This window comes from Ornithorhynchus anatinus, chromosome 7 (genome assembly GCF_004115215.2).
Source record: "Ornithorhynchus anatinus isolate Pmale09 chromosome 7, mOrnAna1.pri.v4, whole genome shotgun sequence".
In the NCBI taxonomy this organism is placed as follows: Eukaryota; Metazoa; Chordata; class Mammalia; order Monotremata; family Ornithorhynchidae; genus Ornithorhynchus; species Ornithorhynchus anatinus.
Window position 1 is genome coordinate 13,375,874 of NC_041734.1, and position 22,764 is coordinate 13,398,637.

General features: G+C 41.3%; 1 protein-coding gene across 2 annotated transcripts in view; it reads right to left on the bottom strand.

The window, feature by feature from the left end:
* Positions 1-13,495, bottom strand: part of UBE2V2 (ubiquitin conjugating enzyme E2 V2) — a 39,315-nt gene extending 25,820 nt beyond the window's left edge. The window contains exon 1 of one of the 2 annotated variants that reach the window (XM_007667436.4): positions 134-161. In XM_007667436.4, the coding sequence (XP_007665626.1) occupies positions 134-146 (13 nt within the window). In that variant the 5' untranslated portion in view covers positions 147-161. Of the gene's footprint in view, positions 1-133; positions 162-13,439 lie in introns of those variants that run through there. The other variant, XM_029068728.2, reaches the window with a different exon arrangement.
* Positions 13,496-22,764: the final 9,269 nt, after the last annotated feature.

Here is a 22,764-nt window from a genome sequence, read left to right on the forward strand (position 1 = left end):
AATTCTAAATGTACATATGTAGATTACATGTTTGCTTATATTATTCTTCCTGTTCAATTGTATGCGTTTTTTTATTTCAGTAAATCATCAATAAGACACAGCATGATGCTAGTGATGGAACGCAAATACTTGCCTGAGCCATTCATTTTTATAAGTATTTTCACTCCAGTTATCTGTGCCTTCTCCCTCTCCCTGCATATCCTTAGATAAAAGTCCAAATGAGAAAGGAAAAGTAAAGAGGAAGAAATATAATCAACAACTGGATAATCCTCCCCCGAGAAACTGAGAATTGATGATACTCTTACGGAAAGGCACATTACTTCGTATTTGACATTGATACAAAAGTCACAATGGTTGCTTCCAGAGTCAGAATTACTCCATACTATTTTTACACTAAATTCCCATGTGCTGTGTTTGGATGCAATCTGCAAGACTCTGAAATGCAGCACCAGTCTGAAAATTGTACCTCTTTTAAGCAGAGAAAAGCAGTGTTTTGCTGCTGCTTCAGCTGCACGAGTAGTTGATGGAAAAATTAGAGGTGATAAAGAATTGATATTAGCATGAAGGAAACCTGGAAATGGCAGAGATGACAAGAAAATTAAAACAGGAAAACAGAAAGGGAACTAGGAAATAGCTCGACACTAGGCTTCTCTGCTACACTTGGAGAGATTTATTTGATGTGTAACTTCAGTCATATACTCCTGAGAGCACAATGAAATGGAGGTGTGGACTTGGGGGCAATAGGAAAAAGAACAGAAAGGGTTTAGTTGGAAATATTTTAAAATAACTGAGAATTTGCATTTATAAGTCATAGAGCCATCACCTTCAAAACACTATCTTATTACAGAAAACTGCAATTTTGCATGTAATTCATTTTTTATATATTTTTTCATTCTGATCCACACACTTCATTAGACAAAGCTTTCCAAAATGTAATTCACATTTTTCCTAAAAGGAGAAAACCCAATTACCATACAACTTGACATGCTAGACTAACTTTCTTGGTGTTGGAGAACAGTAAGCATTTTTTCATTCTGTTGCAGTGTAGAAGAGTTGTTGTAAATGGAGCTTGAGGATATCAGTCACATTCTGGGATCAATATGTAAAAAGGAAGTTTAATTTTCAGAAAATTTGGGGTATGCTTGCAATGGTCTATTTCTCTTTTCAGAATGGAGGATACAAAGATATGTGTCCTAGACTACATTTTGGTACTTTTCTCTTTCACAGAAAACTTCAGAGATGCTACCATTTTTACATTTAGAGAAAAGTAACTTAAAATGTAGGTTAGACGTTTTGACCTCAGGCATTTAGTTACTACTGCACACTAAATTAGGTGGTGAAATTATATATTGTCTCTGAACATTTACTTTCTCCTTCCCTCCCTTTCCCACTACAAAAAGATTTACATAGTTTTCTCCCCTATGATTTTTTCACCTGATTTCCTCTTTTTTTTCCACTTAATGAAAATGTCAGGTCTAGCAAACATTGCCTTTAATGATGGTGAACTGTGACCCAAGACCTTCCTGATGTTGACCCTAACTTGCTAAATACGGTCCACAGGTGTTGCTGACAAGCAGCCAAATATGGCAGCTGGATAGGTCCATATCTTGAAGCCCAAGTTAAAAATTACCACTGATATATGGAAACCCCTCTTCCCTTTAATCTGGAGCTTGATACTACTTTGTAGCCACACAAAGGACACAGTGATTTTCTTGATTCAGTTTCTTACTTATTTGTCTAATACATAATTTGATAATATTCTACCAAGACATCCAAATCAGGGGCAACTTTCCCAAGGATAGGCTTACAGGAGGCGGGAAAATACTGAATGTCAATAAAACATCAAAACATGGGAGACATTTGACATTTTATATACTGAAAACCCAAAGTTCTTCCTCTCTCCTAGGAAAACTGCCAGATAATGTTTTTAATTTAGTTTCACCAAACAGCATGAAATATTTCACATATCAGGTACAGTAAATTCTGATGTGCTGTTAACAATTTTTCTGTTCTACAAAAGGAAATACAACTGTAATAATTAATATTATTTAAAAAATGAAGTCTAAGACTTGGATTTTTATCACAAGCTTTTAAACTTCAATGTAGCTATCAGGAACTTTTCTTAAATGAGGATGTCTGAAACAATTCAGACCATGTGTCGAGGTACCACAAAACCAGTCTGAGTGGTAATTTGACGGTTTGAGTTCTTGAGCTCCAGGGAGATATAGGACAAAAATCCAAAGTTTAATTATTAATTTCATATTAACTTGTTTCAGAGAGCAAAGTGGGTTTAGGATATATATTTTAATATGGGGGTTTGCAATTTTAAGAGAGGTAGAGCAAACAACAGTTTAACTAAGCAGCGAACAAGCTATAAGGTTCTTAAAGAGGCAGCATGGCCTCCAAAATAGACCAAGGGGATTGGGAGTCAGGTAAACTAGATTCTAATCCCTGCTTTGTCACTGGCCTGTGGTGTCATCTTACGCAAGTCACTTACTCTCTGTGGGCCTCAGTTTCCTCATCTGCGAAATAGGGCTAAGAAAACTACTCCCACTACATGAGACTGTGAGCCCTATGTCTAATCGATTTTGGGAGAGCTTGACCATCTACTCAGCATTTAATGAAGTACATGATTATCCCAGTCTCTAAACTGTAAGCTCACTGTGGACAGGGAATGTATCCACCAACTATGTTGTGCTGTGCTCTCCCAGGCACTTAGTACAGGGCTCTGCACACAGTAGGGTAACAATAAATACAACTGATCACTTAAGATTATTATTATTCATGATAAACTCTAGATAGCCATAATGCCATTACATATAGGTGTAGAGAACTGTAAATGCCTTGCAAATGAGATAGTAATAATAATGACGGTACTTATTAAGCACTTACTATGTGCCCAGCAATGTAGTGGATCTATCTATCCAGCAAATAGAGCATGGACCTGGGAGTCAGAAGGTCATGGGCTTTAATCCCACCACCACCATAAATCTGCCGTGTGACCTTCGGCAAATCACTTCACTTCTCTGGGTCTCAGTTACCTCATCTGTAAAATGGGGATTGAGACTGTGAGCCCTAGATGGGGCACGGACAGCGTACAACCCGATTTGCTTGTACTTACCCCAGCGCTTACTACAGAGCTCGGCACACAGTATGCACTTAAATACCACAATTATTATCACTATACCATTTACTGAACTCTAGGTATAGAACACTGACCCCTAGGAAATTGGGGAATATAGGGAGTATGGCACAATCTTGCCTTGGAGGAGCTGATGATCTAATGGTATTGCCTTATGTGGACAATAGCTACTCCAACCTTTCTGTTAATTGAGTAGGCATTCTATTCATTCAGTTGCCTTTCATTCCTAAAATGCTATGCATCAACGTCATTAGTAGCTGCCATTCCATGAAAAAGATCCTTGAGTCATAGGGAGACCTGCCATCCTGTGTTTACTAGAGCATTAGAAGTTCAAACCTTAAATAAGAACGGATGTTGTGAAATGCAACTGGGGCTGCCAGACTCAACCAAAAGCTAAGAAACCTCAAGGAGAAATAAATATATTCACCTATTACATAATACCCCCAAAAACATGTTGGACAAGAAATCCTCATAGGAACTGAAGTTAATCAACTGAAAAATTCACCTACTAGGTTTTGGTTTTTTTGAGTATCTTTTTTTTAAGGTATTTGTTAAGCACTTACTATGTACCAGGCATTGTACTAAGCGCTGGATAAAATGGAAGGAACCTAATCAGGTTGGACACAGTCTTTGCCCCAAATGGAGCTCACAGTTTTAATCCCCAATTTATTGATAAGGTAAATGAGACACAGAGAAATGACTTGCCCGTGGTCTCACAGAAGACAAGTGGCAGGGCCGTGATGAGAACCCAGGTCCTTCTGACTCCCAGACCTGTGCTTTATCCACCAGGCCAGGCTGCTTTCACACAACATTTGGATTTCCTCAAGACAAAAAACACACAATCTGAGGTTGTTGACATATTTTAGGTGCTATAATGGTATAGATTCCTCTCTCTCATCTCACATACTCAATGTCACCCAATCCTGTCAGGTCTTCCTTTGCAACATCACTAGCACCTGCCCTTTCCTCTCCATCCAAATTGCTACCATGCTGATCCGAAACCTGAATACAGCCCCAGCCTCCTCGCTGACCTCCTTGCCCCATCTCTCCCCACTTCGGTCCCTTCTTCACTCTGATGTATGGATCCTTTTTCTAAAAACCCGCTCAGTCCATGTCTACCCACTCCGGAAAAACCTTCAATCGTTGCCCATTCACCTCATAGTCCTCACAATTAACCCTATGACCCCCTCCTACCATACCTCAGTGATCTACTACAAATCAGCCTGCACACTTCGCTCCACTAATGCCAACCTACTCACACTGTTCCTTGATTTAGTCTCTCCCCAACAACCCTCCCCCTTCCTAAACAACAGACCACCATTCTCCTTACCTTCATAGACCTACCATAATCCTATCTCCTCCAAGAGGCCTTCTAAGATTAAGCCTATCTACCTACCCTAAGTACTTGATATCCACCCCATCCCCAGATCCACAGCACTTAAATACATATCCCTATACTCTGACATTTTCCCCATCTGTTATTTTTTTAATATCTGTCTCCCCCTCTACACTGTAAGCTCCTTGTAAGAGCATCTACCAGCTCGATTGTATTGTTCTCTCCCAAACACTGAAATAGTGCTGTGCACACAGTAAACACACAGTTAATATCATTGATGGACTGATTAGTGAAAATGGATGGCAAAACGGGACCTTCATATGCAAAGAAAAGTTTCACTATACGGAAAGTATGCCGTACAGCAAATGTAATTTAAATAGCATTACCTTTGTTGAAAATGTTTGAAAAGAACTATTGGGTTGAAGAATAAAATAAAGTAAAAACCCACATTATGACTGATAATCAAAGCTATTTTGAAGACTGGCAGTAAATTGCAATGTGATAATATCTGGAATTATTGGTGAATCTACTTCAGAATTAGTCTATTTTAGCATTTCCTTTTTAAGCAATTCTCAGAAACCTGAACAATCAAATTTATATCAACCAAGTGTCTACCAGTCAATACACATCATACGTAAAGTTACAAATATAAGAAAGGCCATTAATGGGTCAGACCAATGGTCCATCCAGATAATGGCAACAAGTAGCTCTGCTGGTTGCCCAACCTGCTGTGATTACTAAGTTTTATTCAGCTAAAGAAATGGAAAAAAAGAAACAAAAGCTGTAAAGCAATTCTGTTCTTGGTTCTTACCAACTGTAACACATAACATGGTGGTTGACTCATTCTACTGTAGGCTCATCAGTGAAATTTGAAATCAACAACCACACTTCATAAATTGCATGCAGACAAGACATCACTATACATAATTACACTCCGGCCCATACTTCATTCTGCTACCCAACTCATTTTTCTAAAAAACATTTGGCTCACACCTCCTCACTCTTCAACAACTTCCAGGGGCAGCCCATCCAGCTACTCATTAACAGTCACGCCATATCACTAGCTTTTAAGCACTCAATTTCTTTGTCCATTCCTTTCTTAACTTACTCATTTCCTACTTCAACCCAATCTGCACACTTTGATCCTCTATCAACAGCTCGCAAACCACCCCTCCTTTCAAAGCCTTACTAAGGTCATTTCTCCTCCAAGAGGTCTTCCCCAACTAAGCTCTTTTCCCCCATTTCCTCTCCCTTCTATGTCACCTATGCACCTAGATCTCTACCCTTTAAGTACTTGATATTCACCCCACTCTCAGCCCCATAACACTTATGTGTATATCCATAATTTAGTCCATCAACCACATTTATTGAGCACTTACTGTATGCAGATTACTGTCCTAAGTGCTTGGGAGAGTAAGATATAAATAACAATAAACAGACTCACTCCCTGCCCACAATGAATTTACAGTCTAGAGAGGGAGACGGACATTAATATATTTAATTAATATATTTAATGTCCGTCTCCCCCTCTAGACTAAGATCCATAGTAATAATAATAATACCAATAATAATGGTGGCATTTAGCTGCTTACTATGTGCCAAGCAACTGCTAAATATTAAATATATGTGATCACTCCTATCATTCCTGCTCTCGCAAGTCCTTTGACATTAATCTCAGATCTTCTAGAAAAAACCACTAATTGACTAAATCATGGCCCAATCCAATTAACTTAATGAACACCTTATTTTACTGTACAAAAAGGGTGGCTGTGGTTTACCCAATCTGACACTTAAGGGACAGGCAGGAAAAGGAACTGTAAATGATTACTTGAATAGAAATCTACTTTTTTTTAAAAAAAAAAAAAATTACCTTTCCCCAAAATTATTCTGGAGATATATTTCCCTTACATATTATGACTCCTCTTGAACAGTGAAAACTTAAGACATAGAAAAATTAACAGAATGGAGGCAAATTACCAATTTAGTAATATGAAGGATTTTCCTCACTCAATACATGATGATAATGTCAAATACTTAAATCTTGTATAAGTAGTTCTTTATCATAGTCAATATTGGATAACCTTATCAAATGACTCAAGAGTTTTACTGGGTTTGCAAACTTAACAAAACTCTAAAAATGCTGAAATAAAATATGTCAAGAAGGTTATCCACAGAAAATGAAAAGCACAAGTATAAACATTCAAGGACATCAACCACAGATAGTAATGAACTAAAATCACTACTTTCCACATGTCTTTTAAAGATGCACTTTTGATACCACTAAATATTGAATAAAGCCTACAATGCTTTTCCAAAAGTAAAATGGTAACAGATCCCTCCCACTGAAATATAAGTGTAGTAATTATAGGGTTACAAGTACTCAATATATTGATTTTGCTTAAATGGCCAAACGGATTGCTTACACATTAAATTCTCTAGAGTATGGATAAATCATATGCTAGAACTACTATTTTGGATTATTTTATAATGATTATTAAAGGAACTCTCTAGTCTGCAGCAGCTGCATGGCTACTTTGAACTTCAGACCACCCCAAAGGGAAAAGGGAAATGCAATACACTTAAGATGACAAACATGGAAAATTATAGAATAAGCACCATTGGAGATATACTGTCTAAAAGCATATTTTTAGGGAAATATTACAATGTTCAGGGACAGAAAAACTTGCCGTATCAGCAATCTCTTGTGTCCTCTTTAACCAACAACTCAGTTTAAAGAGATCACACTATCAAAAAATCATGGTACACAGTTTGGCAAAAACAGAACTGAAAATGTGATTTGTTAAAAGAGATGCTAATTTAGATGCTGAAGCAGATTGTGTATGAGACCAGGATATTCAGTATACAGTAATTAATAATTACTCATAAAGACATACCCTCATGGCAGCTGGAAAACAACAAACAAATCCTTCTTATGCCAGTGCTGTCAATGAAATTAATGCTTGGAATAATCTGAAATAAGATCTAAAAGGAGTTATATAATCTGCTAAAACAGGCAATGAGAGTGTTAACTGACTTGAAAATGTCTTAATTTAAAATGAAATTATTATAGTTTTTTAAATGTTAAAATGGAACTAAGAGTTCTGAAATGCCTGGTCTAGTAATAAAGACTGCTTGAATAACTCTGACTACTGTCCCAGAGGATCCTATAAAAACGCATTATCTCCAGAGGTTATCCCAGAGAGAAAAATAATTTAAATAACAAAATTAACTTTCCTCCAAATAGTTGCTGGGGTGGTTAAAGTCTTTATTATTAGAAAAAAGGAAAGACTCTTCATTGCTTCTACTGAAATGATGACCTTTTATATCAAGTTCAATAAACAACAACTGGTAACAGACGCCTAGAGATGCTAACACCCACAGGAAAAATACCATTGTGTAATTCAAATTACACATTTTATTTGGTATTACATAATAAAATTCCAGTCCCTGGGTTCAAAACCTAGTGACCCAATTATGTGCACGGTAATGAACCTTTCCTCTGTCTCTAATCTCTTTCTGAGTTCTAAAGAAGTGGAGACATCATTTTACAGTAAGGTATGCACGACAGTGGATATTTGTCTTTGAGAATCCTAATCCATCATCAATCCTACTGCAATTTAAGAAAAGAGGCAACCTCAGATAAAAGCTTCAATTTTCATCTTAAGAGAAATTCAAAAGGAAGGTCCCTAGACCGGGGGATGGCAATCACATCAAAGGATATGTAAAGTCATAGAGTAGGGCCATCATTTCCAGGTTTGAAACTAAGCTAAATAAGCTGTCTTGGCTAAAAAAAAAAGGGGGGGCAGGGCAAGTTTGGATGGGATTAATCACCTGGCCATCCGCAGGGTAACGTTTTCAAGAACTCACATTTTGATAATCGTGTTTAGTTCCTGGAATATCAATCAATAGAATTTATAATGTGCAGGGCACTGTATTAAGTGCTTGAGAAAGTACCCCCGATTCAGATACACAGTCTCTGCCCTCAAGGAGCTCACTATCTTATGGACAGGAGTAAAAGTAGGGTAAGCTCAGATCTGGATCCTCAAGGCCACCAAAAGTGTCCTCTGGCTTCCCCAGTCCAAAACTTGCTATGATCTCCTAACCCAAACGCTCTTTCCCATCACTGTTGACACCACCACCCTCCTGCCTGTCTCAGAAGCCCACAACCTTAGCCTTCTTCTTTACTCCAACAGCATATTCACCAAATCCTATCAATCCTATCTTCACCACGTCAGAAGAACCTGCCCCCTCCTCTCCACACTGTTACAACTCTCATCTAAGGGGTTGTCATATCTCAACTACTGCATCAGCCTCCCTGCTGACCTCCATGGTGCACTCTCTTTTCAGGAAACTCTGCACTGTGCTGCCCAGACTATCTTCTTAATCTTACTCTCTTTTCAAATACTCAAACCATGAAACAGAATGTAAATTTTGAAGCCTTAACTTTCTAGTAGTGTTTATAATCACCACTGGAATTTAATGAGCACCTATGTTGTGCAGACAGCTAAACTAGGTGCTCAAGAACAGAAATTCAGAATAGGAAACACATCCTCTGCCTTTGAGGAACTTACCATCCGTACTTAACTAAGAATTTATTGTTTGCCTGTATTCTACACTACGATTTGCCTCTTGGAAATACTCAACATATATTTTTAAAAATATTGTCCAAGTACATACAGTATAATAGCTCCTGCAGAGCTATTTACAAAACGGCTGTTCAAACTGACAGTATATGAAATGATAAAAACCTCAAAATAACTACACGTGCAAGTCTACATACTGACATATGTAACTGCGTCAGCTAATATAGGAATGTTTCCATTCTCCTAAGAGTACCAAGATTCCTACCAACTACCCTTATCTCTCCCATGAGAGCAATCTCAAGGCAGTTAGCTCCCTTCATCTTCTTAAGCCCCAGGTGGGATGGATAACTTTTATGTTATTCATATGTTCATTCAATCGTATTTACTGAACGCTTACATTGTGCAGATCACTGTACTAAGCACTTGGAAGGTACAATTCAGCAAGAGAGAAAATCCCTGCCCACAACAGGTTTACCTGCCCCAACTCTGCTCAACTTGTGACAACTAATTCTAGTAATAATAGTTTTTATTGAACATTAACTGTGTGCAGAACACTATACTAAGCTTCTCTGGACTCTCCACTTGATAAAGTAAGAGATTTTTTTTTTTTTACCTGCACTGCTGAAGAATTAAAATCCACATATGTAGTAGGTTTGTTATTGACTTAAAAATAATAGTAAAAATACCTGTATTTTACAATAATTTAAGCAATGCAAATTTAACAGAAACTACACAGAATTGTTTTGACCTCTTAATGGACTACATTACTCTTGCAAATTAAAAAAAAAATTCCTAAACCAGGAGGCTACATTAATAATAATATTGTTGGTATTTGTTAAGCGCTTACTATGTGCCGAGCACTGTTCTAAGTGCTGGGGTAGATACGGAGTAATCAGATTGTCCCCCATGGGGCTCACAGTCTTAATCCCCATTTGACAGATGAGGGAACTGAGGCCCAGAGAAGTAAAGTGACTTGCCCAATGTCACACAGCTCAGCGGTGGCAGAGCTGGAATTGGAACCCATGACCTCTGACTCCTAAGCCCGGGCTCCTTCCACTGAGGCACGCTGCTCCTCCAATCCATTAGCCAATCCAAATATAGAAACTTAAAATTCAATATTCAAAATGCTCAAAGTCAAATCTCAAAACTCAAAAGTATTTCATGCCTATACTAAATGCCCTTTGTTCTTATACACTGAAACTTATTAAGGTTTCCTTGCTGCAAAATTATTTTGAGGAATGAGAATGTTTAGCTACTTAAGAGAACTGGTTTTCCTCCGTCAACTTATGGAAATTTGAAGATCTAAACTCAGCTCCACAATTTAATTCAATATCTTCCAAAACTGAATTTTTAAATCATGACAAATTATAGCAAATATAGGGAATTATCCTTACTCAGTGATGAAAGAAAACTTGAAGAGGGATCTTTTTTCTTAAATATTCATTTTTAAGCTATTAACATCCTATCCTACACAGCAGCAAGACTACTCCCAATTTTGGATTCTACAATCATATTAGCTTAATAGCATAAACAGGGAGAAATTGTCTACTTGTTAAATAGCAGGTCAAAAAATTATTTCTGAATACATAATAGCAGTTAAATATTCTCAGAAGAAACATCCATTTCCCTATATAAACAAAGAAAAAAATGAGGCTTGATAGTCCAATTAAAGTGCAAGCCTTTATATTAAAAAATATTAAAAGCATAGAGACATTACACACAGAAATTTCAAGTCTACAAAGATACTGCAATTCAAAATAATTCATGCCAGTATCAGAACCAAAACAGTCATTTTAGAATTGTATTTCTTAAATTAAGAATAAGAATTAAAATGGTTCTCTCAGCTACTTTGATGTTTTTCAGTCACAGCTATCACTGGATTTTAAAGTGATTTTCCAGTTGCTATTTCAGTCTTCTACTTATATACCAATTATGATACCAGCACAGAAATGAAGAGATAAGGGCTAAGATTAAAAATAACACAGAAAAAAGTTCAAGAAATATCTTTCAAAATAAGTCCTGGGAGGTTACCAAAACTATAAAAAAAAATTTAACTCTCTAACACAACACTGTAGCCTAGGAGAGGCTCCATTTAAGTGATTAAAACAAGGTTTTAAAGTTTCAGCAAAGGCTGGATATTTGTGAAGCCAGATTTTGCTTATCAGAGCCATTTCTTGATATTATTTTTAAGGTTAGTAAACCCAAATAGAGCCATCCTTCTCGCATTCCTACCCCACCTTGAAAAACTCAGGTGTATTTTATTCCAAGCAAATGCATAACTGTCACTGCCTGAGCATCTATGTTAAAAATATGATCAAGGTGGAAAATGAGTTAAGATCATATCTGATAATTGATTTCAACTCTCTTGAACGAGTATAAATCTAGTTTTGGTGCTGCAGTTCCAGGTGCTGCAGGGTCTCTTGATTCCAAAAGGTATCTATTCTTCAGTAAATGGAAAAGAAGAGCTAGCCCCTTCACAATTTTGAAAGAATTCTGCCTTCATACATTTCCCCCAAAGCCCTTTTCAATCATTGTCTAGGAAACAGGGTCTCTTTTAAAGCCTGAGGCCCCTAGTACTCAACCCCCTTATTCTGTCTGCATGCACACCACTGACCCTTTCTACCCGTGCCGCTTGCCTGAGGTCAGGAAGGCCTGGGCTTTATAGGGGGTAACAACCTTGCAGAGGGAGGAGGGGGTGCAGTGAGAGGAAATGAGGCTGAAACCTGGTTTCAGGGAACAAAAGGGGTGGGGGTTGAAAAACGGGAGCGGGAGGAAGAAAAGAGATTGATTAAGGAAAGCCTTCTTCCCTCAATTCCCTTTTTCAGAATTTGCTTTTTTCAAGAGTTTGGTTTGACCGTAAAGATTTAAGAGTGAAAAGGTAAGGAAGAGAAAAGTGGGTAGGATAAGAGGGAGCAAGAGAGAGGGAAGAAAAGATGGGAAGGGTTGGGAGGGAGGAAGGAAGGAAGAAAAGAGGGGAGGGGAAAAGAAGGAGGGAGGGGAAGAAAAGAAAGGGGAGGGGGTGAAAGGGGGGAAAGAGCAGATGGAAAAGAGGAAAGAGGGGAGGTGATGGAGAAAAGGAAAGATGGGAGGTGATCGGGGGAGGAAAGAGGGGAGGTGATCGGGGGAGGAAAGAGGGGAGGTGATGGAGGGGAGGAAAGAGGGGAGATGATGGAGAAAAGGAAAGATGGGAGGTGATGGGGGGAGGAAAGAGGGGAGGTGATGGAGGGGAGGAAAGAGGAGGTGATGGAGGGGAGGAAAGAGGAGGTGATGGAGGGGAGGAAAGAGGGAAGGTAATGGGGGGGAGGAAAGAGGGAAGGTAATGGGGGGAGGAAAGAGGGAAGGTAATGGGGGGAGGAAAGAGGGAAGGTAATGGGGGGAGGAAAGAGGGAAGGTAATGGGGGGAGGAAAGAGGGGAGGTGATGGAGAAAAGAAAAGAGGGGAGGTAATAGGGGAGGAAACAGAGGAGGTGATGGAGAAAAGGAAAGAGGGGAGGTAATGGGAGGAGGAAAGAGGGGAGGTGATGGAGGGGAGGAAAGAGGGGAGGAAAGAGGGGAGGAAAGAGGGGAGGAAAGAGGGGAGGAAAGAGGGGAGGAAAGAGGGGAGGAAAGAGGGGAGGTGGTGGAGAAAAGGAAAGAGGGGAGGTAATGGGGGGAGGAAAGAGGGGACTTGATGGAGAAAAGGAAAAAGGGGAGGGAATGGGGGGAGGAAAGAGGGGAGGTGATGGAGGGGAGGGGATGGAGGAAAGGACAGAGAGAAGGAAGGAAAGGACAAAAGGGAGGGAGAAAAAGAAAGAGGAGAGGGAGAAAAGGAAAGAGGAGAGGGAGGAAAGGAAAGAGGGGAGGGAGGAAAGGAAGGAGGGAAGAGAGGAAAGAGGGGAGGAGAGAGAAGGGAGGGGAAAGAGGAGGGAGCGAGAAAACAGAGGAAGACAAGGGAGAGGAAGAGAAGAACGAGGAAGGAAATGGGGGGAGGAAAGAAGAGGGGGCGAAGGGGTAGCTAGGCAGAGGAGCGGCGAGAGGCCGGCCCTGCGCCGCACCAGCCCCTGCTCCCCGGGCCTAGGCGCGGCCCCACGGGCCCGGGACCCCGACAGCCGGGGCCGGAGCCTGGAAGCCAAGCCTCAGGAGGGCGGCGGGGGCGCCGGGGCCGGGCCGGGCCGGGCCGAACAAGGCCGGCCTCCTCAGCCGCCCCCCGCTCCCCATTTTGGCCCCCCAACCGCCCAGCTGAGTGTCGAGCGAGAAGCTTCCGCCAGCCCCCCCTCAGCCCTCGCCCGCCATCCCTCCGGCCCGGCCCCGGGGCGGGCGATCGGGCGGGCGATCGGGCCGAGGGTCCGCGCCGGAGGGAGCGCAGGAGCGCCGAGGGAGACACCGGTCCTGGAACCGACCTGTGGACACCGCCATCTTCTCCCGCAGCCCGCACTCCGCCCGCCCCGCACGCGCCCCCCGCCCCCCCACGCGTCACGGAACGTCACTTCCGGCAGCGCGCGCGCCGCCGGCGCCGCCTCGCGCCCCTCCCGCGCGCACGCGCGCCTCCCGGCCGCCTCCTCCTCCTTCTCCTCAGCCCTCCTGCCTGAGGCGCCCTCTTCCTCCTTTTCATTCATTCATTCATTCATTCATTCATTCATTCACTCACTCACTCACTCACTCACTCACTCACTCACTCACTAGTATTTATTGAGCGCTTACTGTGTGCAGAGCACTGGACTAAGCGCTTGGAATGGACAAATCGGCCACAGCTAGAGACAGTCCCTGCCCATTGACGGGCTTACAGTCATTCATTCATTCACTAGTATTTATTGAGCGCTTACTGTGTGCAGAGCACTGGACTAAGCGCTTGGAATGGACAAATCGGTAATAGAGACCGTCCCTGCCCTTTGATGGGCTTACAGTCATTCATTCAATTGTATTTATTGAGCGCTTACTATGTGCAGAGCACTGGACTAAGCGTTTGGAATGGACAAATCGGCAACAGATAGAAACAGTCCCTGCCCTTTGACGGGCTTACAGTCTAATCGGGGGAGACGGACAGACAAGAGCAATAGCAATAAATAGAATTAAGGGGATGTACATCTCATTAAAACAATAGCAAATAAATAGAATCAAGGTGGTGTACATCTCAACAAAATAAATAGGGTCTAATCGGGGGAGACAAACAGACAAAAACAATAGCAATCAATAGAATCAAGGGGATGTACATCTCATTAAAACAATAGCAACAAATAGAATCAAGGGGATGAACATCTCATTAAAACAGTAGCAATAAATAGATTCAAGGGGATGAACATCTCATTAAAACAATAGCAATAAAGCTGCCTCGTCCCTCTGTCCGTCCCCAGGCCCAGGGTTCGCGGTGGGTCGCTGCCTTGGGCCCAAAGGCCCTTTCCTCTCGTTCCTCCACTGCCCAGAAGCGGCCTCACCTGCTCCCCATTTGGGCGACGCTTTGGCCAACCCCAACGCCCTTGCCCGCCATCATCACCCTCCCGACACCCTCCACGGCCACAGCCCACAGGCCACCCCAGGCCTCCTCCTCACCACATCGGCCTCCATCTGTCTCCCTCCCAGCTGCGGGGGTGTGAGGCGTTTAACACCCACCTCAGTGTTTATTCACTTAGTCACCTACTACCTGAGGAATAGTAACATTACTTATCAAGGGCCCCCTCTTACCTGACAGTAGTAGGAAAAGTAACATTACTTATCAAGGGCCCTTCTCTTACTTGACAGTAGTAGGAATAGCAATATTACTTATCAAGGGCCCCTGTCTTACCTGATGGTAGTAGGAATAGTAATATTACTTATCAAGGACCCCTCTCTTACGTGACAGTAGTAGGAATAGTAACATTACTTATCAAGGGCCCCTCTCTTACCTGACAGTAGTAGGAATAGTGATATTACTTTTCAAGGGCCCTTCTCTTGACAGTAGTAGGAATAGTAATATTACTTATCAAGGGCCCTTCTCTTACTTGACAGTAGTAGGAATAGTAACATTACTTATCAAGGGCCCCTCTCTTACCTGACTAGTAGGAATAGTGATATTACTTATCAAGGGCCCCTCTCTTACTTGACAGTAGTAGCAATAATATTACTTATCAAGGGCCCTTCTCTTACTTGACAGTAGTAGGAATAGTAACATTACTTATCAAGGGCCCCTCTCTTACCTGACAGTAGTAAGAATAGTGATATTACTTATCAAGTGCCTACAGTGAGCAAAAATAGGGGAAAAAAAGTACATGGATGAGATATAGATAGGGTCCATGGCCCCCAAGGAGATCACAATTCAAGAGAGAAACGGCAAATGACCAAGTGACAACATATTATGGAAAGATGGAAACAAATATGAGAGAGGATGAAGATAGATGTATGAGGACTAGGTCATGGTGGTTAGAGGAGACGAGATTCAAGCTCCTTGGAGTTAAGTCCAGCAGTCACAAAAGTCACAGCCAGGACCAAGATAAAAGTTAAGCCGGCCTCATACAATGCTCTGCACATAGTAAGCGCTCAATAAATACGATTGAATGAATGAATGCTGCCTTCCCTGGGCTGGAGCATGAGACAATGTGATGGCCTTGGCGGGGACAGCTATTCTCTTTGGGCCTAGATAATCCAGGGTCTTCCCTATCCCGCGTGGGATTCCCTGTCTAAGTAGGAGGGAGTAGGATTTAATTCCCACTTTACAGATGATGAAATAGGCAGAGAGAAGTTAAGTGATTGGCTCAAGATCACACAGCAGACATGTGGTAGAGCCCAGATTAGAACCTGGGTTCTTTCCACTAGGCCATACTGCTTCCTGCGGTCATCAGTTGTACTTATCAAACATTTACTATGTGCAGATCAATGTATTAAGCACTTGGGAGAGTACAATACTTTCTAAGTGCTTAGTACAGTGCTCTGCACAAAGTGAGCTCTCAATAAATACAATTGAATGAATGAATACAGTAAAACCGAGTTGATAGATATAGTAGTAATAATATTGTGATATTTGTTAAGCTGTATATGCCAGGCACTGTACTAAATGCTAGGGTGGTTGGATACTAGCAAATCAGGTTGGACACAGTCCCTGTCCCACACGGGGCTCACGGTCTCAATCCCCATTTTACAGATGAGTTGTCAGGCACAGAGAAGTGAAGTGACTAGTCCAAGGCCACATTCCCTGCCCACCATAAGCTTACAGTCTAAAAGGTGAGACAAACATTAATATTAATGAAAATGTATATAAATTTATAGATATATACATCAGAAGGTAGACTTACCCTGTTGCAGGTCTTGGGCTGGAGCGGGGGTGGAATGGAAGCTTGAGGAGTTTGCAGTCTAATGAGGAAGACAATTGCCAAACATAATAGGTATAAAAGAGCAAAGATGGACCAGAGAAAACAATTAGGTAAATAAATAATAGAATAGCACATTAGGGCTAAAGTGGCAGATGCAGTGACATAACCAGAAAGGGGAATAATCAGGAAATGCCTCATGGAGGAGACAGTAATTAAGTGAGCAACCAGAACGTTTACATTATTGGGAGCAACAGGGAAATGTATAAAATAACTATAGCACCCAAAAGCAGCCAGAAAGAAAACTAATATCCAGCTAACATAGGCAGCCTTACACCGCCCCTTCGAGAGCAGCTCATTGTGGGTGGAAATTATCACTGTTTATTGTTCTGTACTTTCTCAAGTGCTTTGTACAGTGCTCTGCATAAAGTAAGCGCTTAATAAATACAGCTAAATGAATGACAACAGTTACTCTGGAGCTTGGGTGGTTAATCTAAATCATCAAGGTCCCAGTGTTTCTCCTCTGGCTACTGAGAGGTCAAAGTCAGTAGGTCACCAGACCATTTCTATGATATGAAAAGGCCTCAACAAACTTTGCTGAGGAAATACAAAATGAATTCATTTAAAAAAGATTGCAGGTGACACAACATCTAATTAAAAAGACACTATGACATAGTGAAAAACAAGAGAGTGGGAAGTCAGGAGTGCTGGGTTCTAATCCCAGCTCTATTTCTGACCTGATGCCTGACCTTGGGATCTCAGAATTCTCTGTGCCTCAATTTCCTCAACTATAAAATGGGGATAAAATACATGCTCTCTCTACCATTTAGACTGTGAGACCCAGGTGGGTTAGGTACAGTGTCTGATCTGATAATTTTACATCCAACCCAGTGTTTAGCCCAGTGCTTGCTTACTTATAAGTGCTTAATAAATGACATAACTATTTCAGTAGCAACAGTCTGAAATAGTTGAAAGATGGAGCCAAGCTGGGACTAGGGGAGAGTTGTTTCAAACCTTCACTGTAACCACAAGGGAGCTAAATATGTCCCTTCCAACCATACTTCCAAAAGAGAAAGGAATCAACCAATCAATCAATAAATACTCTTTACTGATTGCCTACTGTGTGCAGAGCACTGTACTAGGTGCTGGAAGAGTACAGCAGAATTAAGTAGACATGATCCCTGACCTCAAGGACCTTGCATCTAGCAAAGGAGTCAGACACTAAAATAAATTACAGATAGGAAGAAGTGATATAGAAAGTAAGATATGTATAGAAGTGTTATAGGAAGTTGGGAACATTTAAATGCTCAAGTGTTATGGAAATGGCAGTTGGGGGTATATGAAGAAGGAAGATTTAGAAATTAACCAGAGGAGGCCTCCTGGAGATGTGATTTCAGGAAGGCTTTGAAGATGGAGAGAACTATGGGTTATCAAATATTGAGTGAAAGGGAGTGCCAGGCACTTTGAAGTGTGAGCAAAAGGAGGGAGGGTGGGTTGAGAGGGGTAGGGGTAGAACGAGGTAGAGTCAGTAGATTAGCTTACCACTGGCCTGCTGTGTGACCTTGGGCAAGTCATTTGAAGTTGTCCAGCACTGTATAATGATGCCTTGTATTTTGTATACTGCTTTGATTTTCCCAAATCTTTCTATCATCAGTTAGATAATTTTTCCCTTACAATATCCTATTGACGTAGGAAGAGGCAGGTATTAGAATCCCCATTTTACAGATGAAGAAACTGAGGCTCAGAGAGATTGAAGTGGCTTGCCTAAGGTCACACAGCAATGAGGACTAGAACCCAGTTCTCCAACTTCATGCTCTTTCCACTAGATTTTAAATACCCCTATATACATGCATATGTATATGGAGGCCTTAAACTAAACCTTCTAATATAAATATATGTGTGTGTATTAAGTAAATATCATGATGATAACATGCATGATGATGGATTGGAGTAATCAGATTAAATTTTATTGGTCCCCATTGAAGCTGACTAAAATAAGTTTTACTTAAGCTGAGTTCCCCCCAAGAATGACTACTATCTACTCAACTCTTTTGATTTGAGCTATCACATCAAGAAAAATCATTTGATTCCTATAGTAGTAGGATTTATAAATACCTCCCTTTGATAGGTTAAACTTTTATTCTGCAAAAGAAATAGACCCTCAATGCCTAAGAAGCTATATTACCTCCCTATTCTTGAAGAACTGTTTGAGGGGCAGCAGAAGCAAGACAAATCCTCAGATGACTTGGAAAGTAATGCCATCCATCCTTTAGTCTAGTAGAAGATAAAATAAGAAGCAGTAGGGTGATAACCTAGCAAAAAGGGACAGGGGAGAGTCAAAGATGACCTTAAGATTTCATGTCTGTGGGACAGAAAATATATTGATCTCTCTCTAGGGGAGAGGTATGTGGAAAAAAGAGGACTTGTCAGAAAGAAAAGAAGCTTAGTCAGAAGTCCAGTTTAGAATGGCAGTTATATTTCTAGAAGGTGAAAATGAAAATTGCTGGCAGGGTCAAGTTGGTCTCTAAGGGTAAGGAAAGCCCAGGAAGCCCTCCACTCCACCAAGGCCAAAGTCTGTCTCCTCCTTTTCTCCCTTTCCTAGAATGGTATCTGTTCTCTTCCCTGGTCCTGCTGGATTATTTTTGGACAGTAACCACAGCAGGCTCCCATCTAGAGGGCAATGAATCCAGGGAAATTAGTCCTTTTGACTAATGGCCAAAGCAATCTAGACTCCTGGAGTTATAAAGGACTGGTCGAGAATATGAAATGAAGACTGGGCAGAAGAAGGGTAGAAAGGGGAGAGAGGGAGGGCAGGCTTCACTTCTCTGGTCCCAATGTATGCCTGGGTATGGGGTGTAGCCGACTCCTTGTCACTCTTTCTGTTCCATTCAGCATCTCTAGGATTGCCTTCCTGTCAACCAGCTTTTACATATTTATCATCCAACCAAACTACACTGCCACAAATACTTCTTCAGTGTTATCAGACCTTCTCGGTACCAGGATTTCCTTATTAGTAATCCTACTGTCCCATTTAAGCAAAGCTCATAGGTGAAGCTGATGAAATCATTCAAGCAACTAATGCAATTTTCTCTGGCGAGTGCCAGTCTTCAGCACAGAACACTGGAGTTGAAGGAGCTGTTATTGAACCTCTTAATTATGTGGCAGGGCTGTCTGATCAATCTGTCATATTTACTGAGCACTCACTGTGTGCATAGCACTGTACTAAGCGCTGTCAAGAGTCAACAATAGTCAACAATATTTTGATAACAACAATAGTCACAAAACCTTCCCCAAATCCTAAAATTTGTGGAGGCGTATGGCCACTGCTCAACTCCTTCCCACCCTGCTCAGGTAAGGCTAGACTATAAACTGCTTGAGAACAGGGATTAGGTCTATTTACTCCCATGAGCTTAATACAGTGTTCTCCCCAACGTACATACTCAATAAATATCACTGACTGATTAACTGAATGGGAGCAGAGCCCCTAGATGACGGGAGGGGAAGGCTTTATGGGTCCCGGGTAGCACAGCTCTGCTGTCTGTTGGTTGAGAAGCAGTGTGACTTAGAGGAAAGAGCACGGGCTTGGGAGTCAGAGGTCTTGGGTTCTAATCCCGCCTCTGCCACTTGTTAGCTGTGTGACTTTGGGCAAGTCACTTAACTTCTCTGTGCCTCTTACCTCATCTGGAAAATGGGGATTAAGACTGTGAGCCCCATATAACCTTGTAACTACCACATAATAAGCGCTTAATAAATACCATCACTATTATTATTGGGGAGGTCAGGAGTCATGCATGGGACTTCCTCTAAGTGGGTGTCCCGCACGGCTCTTGTTGAGGTCCCTTACTCTTTTCACTCTGGTACCACTTTCTCAAGTAGATCATTTGCTTGCCAGGATTCAGTTATAGGAATGACTGCCTCTCTAGTCCCACCTTATTCTATTTAGTCTCACATTTCCTCTTGTCTCCAGGACATGTCTACTAGGATGTCCTCCTTCACCCCATCAGAGCTCAAACTCAACGGGTTCAAAACTGAATTTTCTTATTGTCCCCACTGTATTCTCCCCTCCTACCAACTTTCTCATTTTTATTAACACATCAACATATCCTCCCTGTCCCAGAAACTGGCTAAGGTGATGTCATCCTGAAGGTTTTCACTGTCTTTCAGCTCTCACAATCTCTAAATCCCACTGACTCTTCTTCCAAAACATTTCCCGGATCCCTCCCTTGTCCCCCACCCAATCAGCCACCACCCTGGTTCAAGCACTCCTCATATTCCATTTAGATGACTGTATTAACCGCCTCATCTGATCTTCCTGTCTTCAGCCTCTATTTCCCTCAGTCCATACTCCATACTGCTGCCCTGATCATTTTTCTGAGATACTGCTCAGCATATGTCTCTCTCTACTCCTTAAAAACCTCAAATTACTGCCCATTTCCCTCTGCATCAGAGATTTATACCATTGACTTTAAGGCTCCTTTCTTGATCTTGCATATCAGCTCTATTCACCCAGTTTTCCCCCAGCTTGCACTCTTTATTCAATCAATCTATGTCATTAACTGAGCACTTACTATGTGCAGAGCATTGTACTAAGTGCTTGGGAGAATACAACACAATTACAAGGCACATTCCCTGCCCATAATGAGCTTACATTCCTCCTAAACTCACCTTCTAACTCTCAATTCACCTGCCCCTGAGTCCATGTTCATCTGTTTGACTGGTCTATAACTCTCTCTGAGCCAGATCTCAGTCCTCCTGACCTTGAAAGCCTTCTAAAGATCCTATCTCTTCAGCAAGTCTTCCCCAATAAATTCACACCAATTCAAGAGTTACCTCTAGCACTTATTTTAATTAATTAATTAATTGAATGATTGTAATATTTATTGAGCACTTATTGTGTCATAGATACAAGTTACTCAGGGTGGACACAGTACCTGTCCCACCTAGGGCTCACAGTTTTAGTAGGAGGGAAATTGAATCTCCATTTTATACTTAAGGAAACTGAGGCACCGCAAAGTTAAATAATAATGTTGGTATTTGTTAAGTGCTTACTATGTGCAGAGCACTGTTCAAAGCGCTGGGGTAGATACAGGGTTATCAGGTTGTACCACGTGAGACTCACAGTTAATCCCCATTTTACAGATGAGGGAACTGAGGCACAGAGAAGTTAAGTGACTTGCCCACAGTCACACAGCTGACAAGTGGCAGAGCTGGGATTCGAACTCATGAGTCCTGACTCCAGAGCCCATGCTCTTTCCACTGAGCCATGCTGCTTCTCTAGTTACCCAAGCTTAGACAGCAGACAACTGTCAGAAGGAGGATTAGAACTCAGTTCCTCCGACTCCCAAGCCTCCATGCTCTTTCTGCTAGACGATGCTTCTTCCCTATTCATTTGCTGATTGAATGACAGCATCTTCAGCATTCCTGCATTTTGTATATTTAATTGTACGTATGTCCTGATATTTCATCTTGATCTATTCATTCTACTGCCTATCTTGTTCTTCCTTCTGCTCCCAATTGTTTTTTAAAATGTTTGTGTGTCTGCTTCCCGTATTAGACTGTAAGCTCCTTGGGCAGTGAGGAAATACTTTTTTTTTTACTTCTGTTGTATTTCCAAGCAATTAGTGCAGCATTTGAATGAATCAATCAATCAGTGGTATTTATTGAGTGATTACTGTGTGCAGAGCACTGTAGTAAGCAGTTGGGAGAGTACAACAGAGTTTATGCTCAGTAGACACTTAGTATCTAGCCCAAACCTTAGTACAGTGCCAGGCATATAGTAAGCACTTACCAAATACCAAAATTATTATTGTTATTTTTATTAGTGGTAGTACCAGTAGAATAAGTACTATTACTGAGAAGCAGCATGGCATAGTAGATAGAGCATGGGCCTGGGAGTCAAAAGGTCACAGGTTCTAATCCTGCCTCTGCCTCTGGTCATCTGTGTGACCTTGGGTGACCTCGGGTAAATTACTTCACTTCTTTATGCTTCTGTTACTTCATCTGTAAAGTGGAGATTGAGAGTGTGACCGCCACATGGGACAGGGACTGTGTTCAACTCAGTTTTGCATGTATTCACTCCAGTGCTTAGCTCAGTACCTGGCATATAGTAACAAATACTATCATTATTACTATTAGCCACTAATAATAGCTACTAATTGTAAATAGGTTCTGTGCAGAGTATGTAGGTAGTAGACAGACTTCTTCCCTGGGAAAATGAACTCCTGTTTTTCCCCCCACCCATGGAAGTGTTACAGAGTAAATGGAGAAAGCATATTTGTACAAATATGTTATTAACACATCAAAATTTTTAAATACTCCAAAACAGCACCACTTTGGGCCCAGTGGCAGTTTAGAAAGATTCGGGCCATTTCTTCTGCCTTGTTAATTTTACACTCATGGCCTCTGAGCTGGTAGCCAACAATAAAAGCGATAATACAGTAATTGCTTT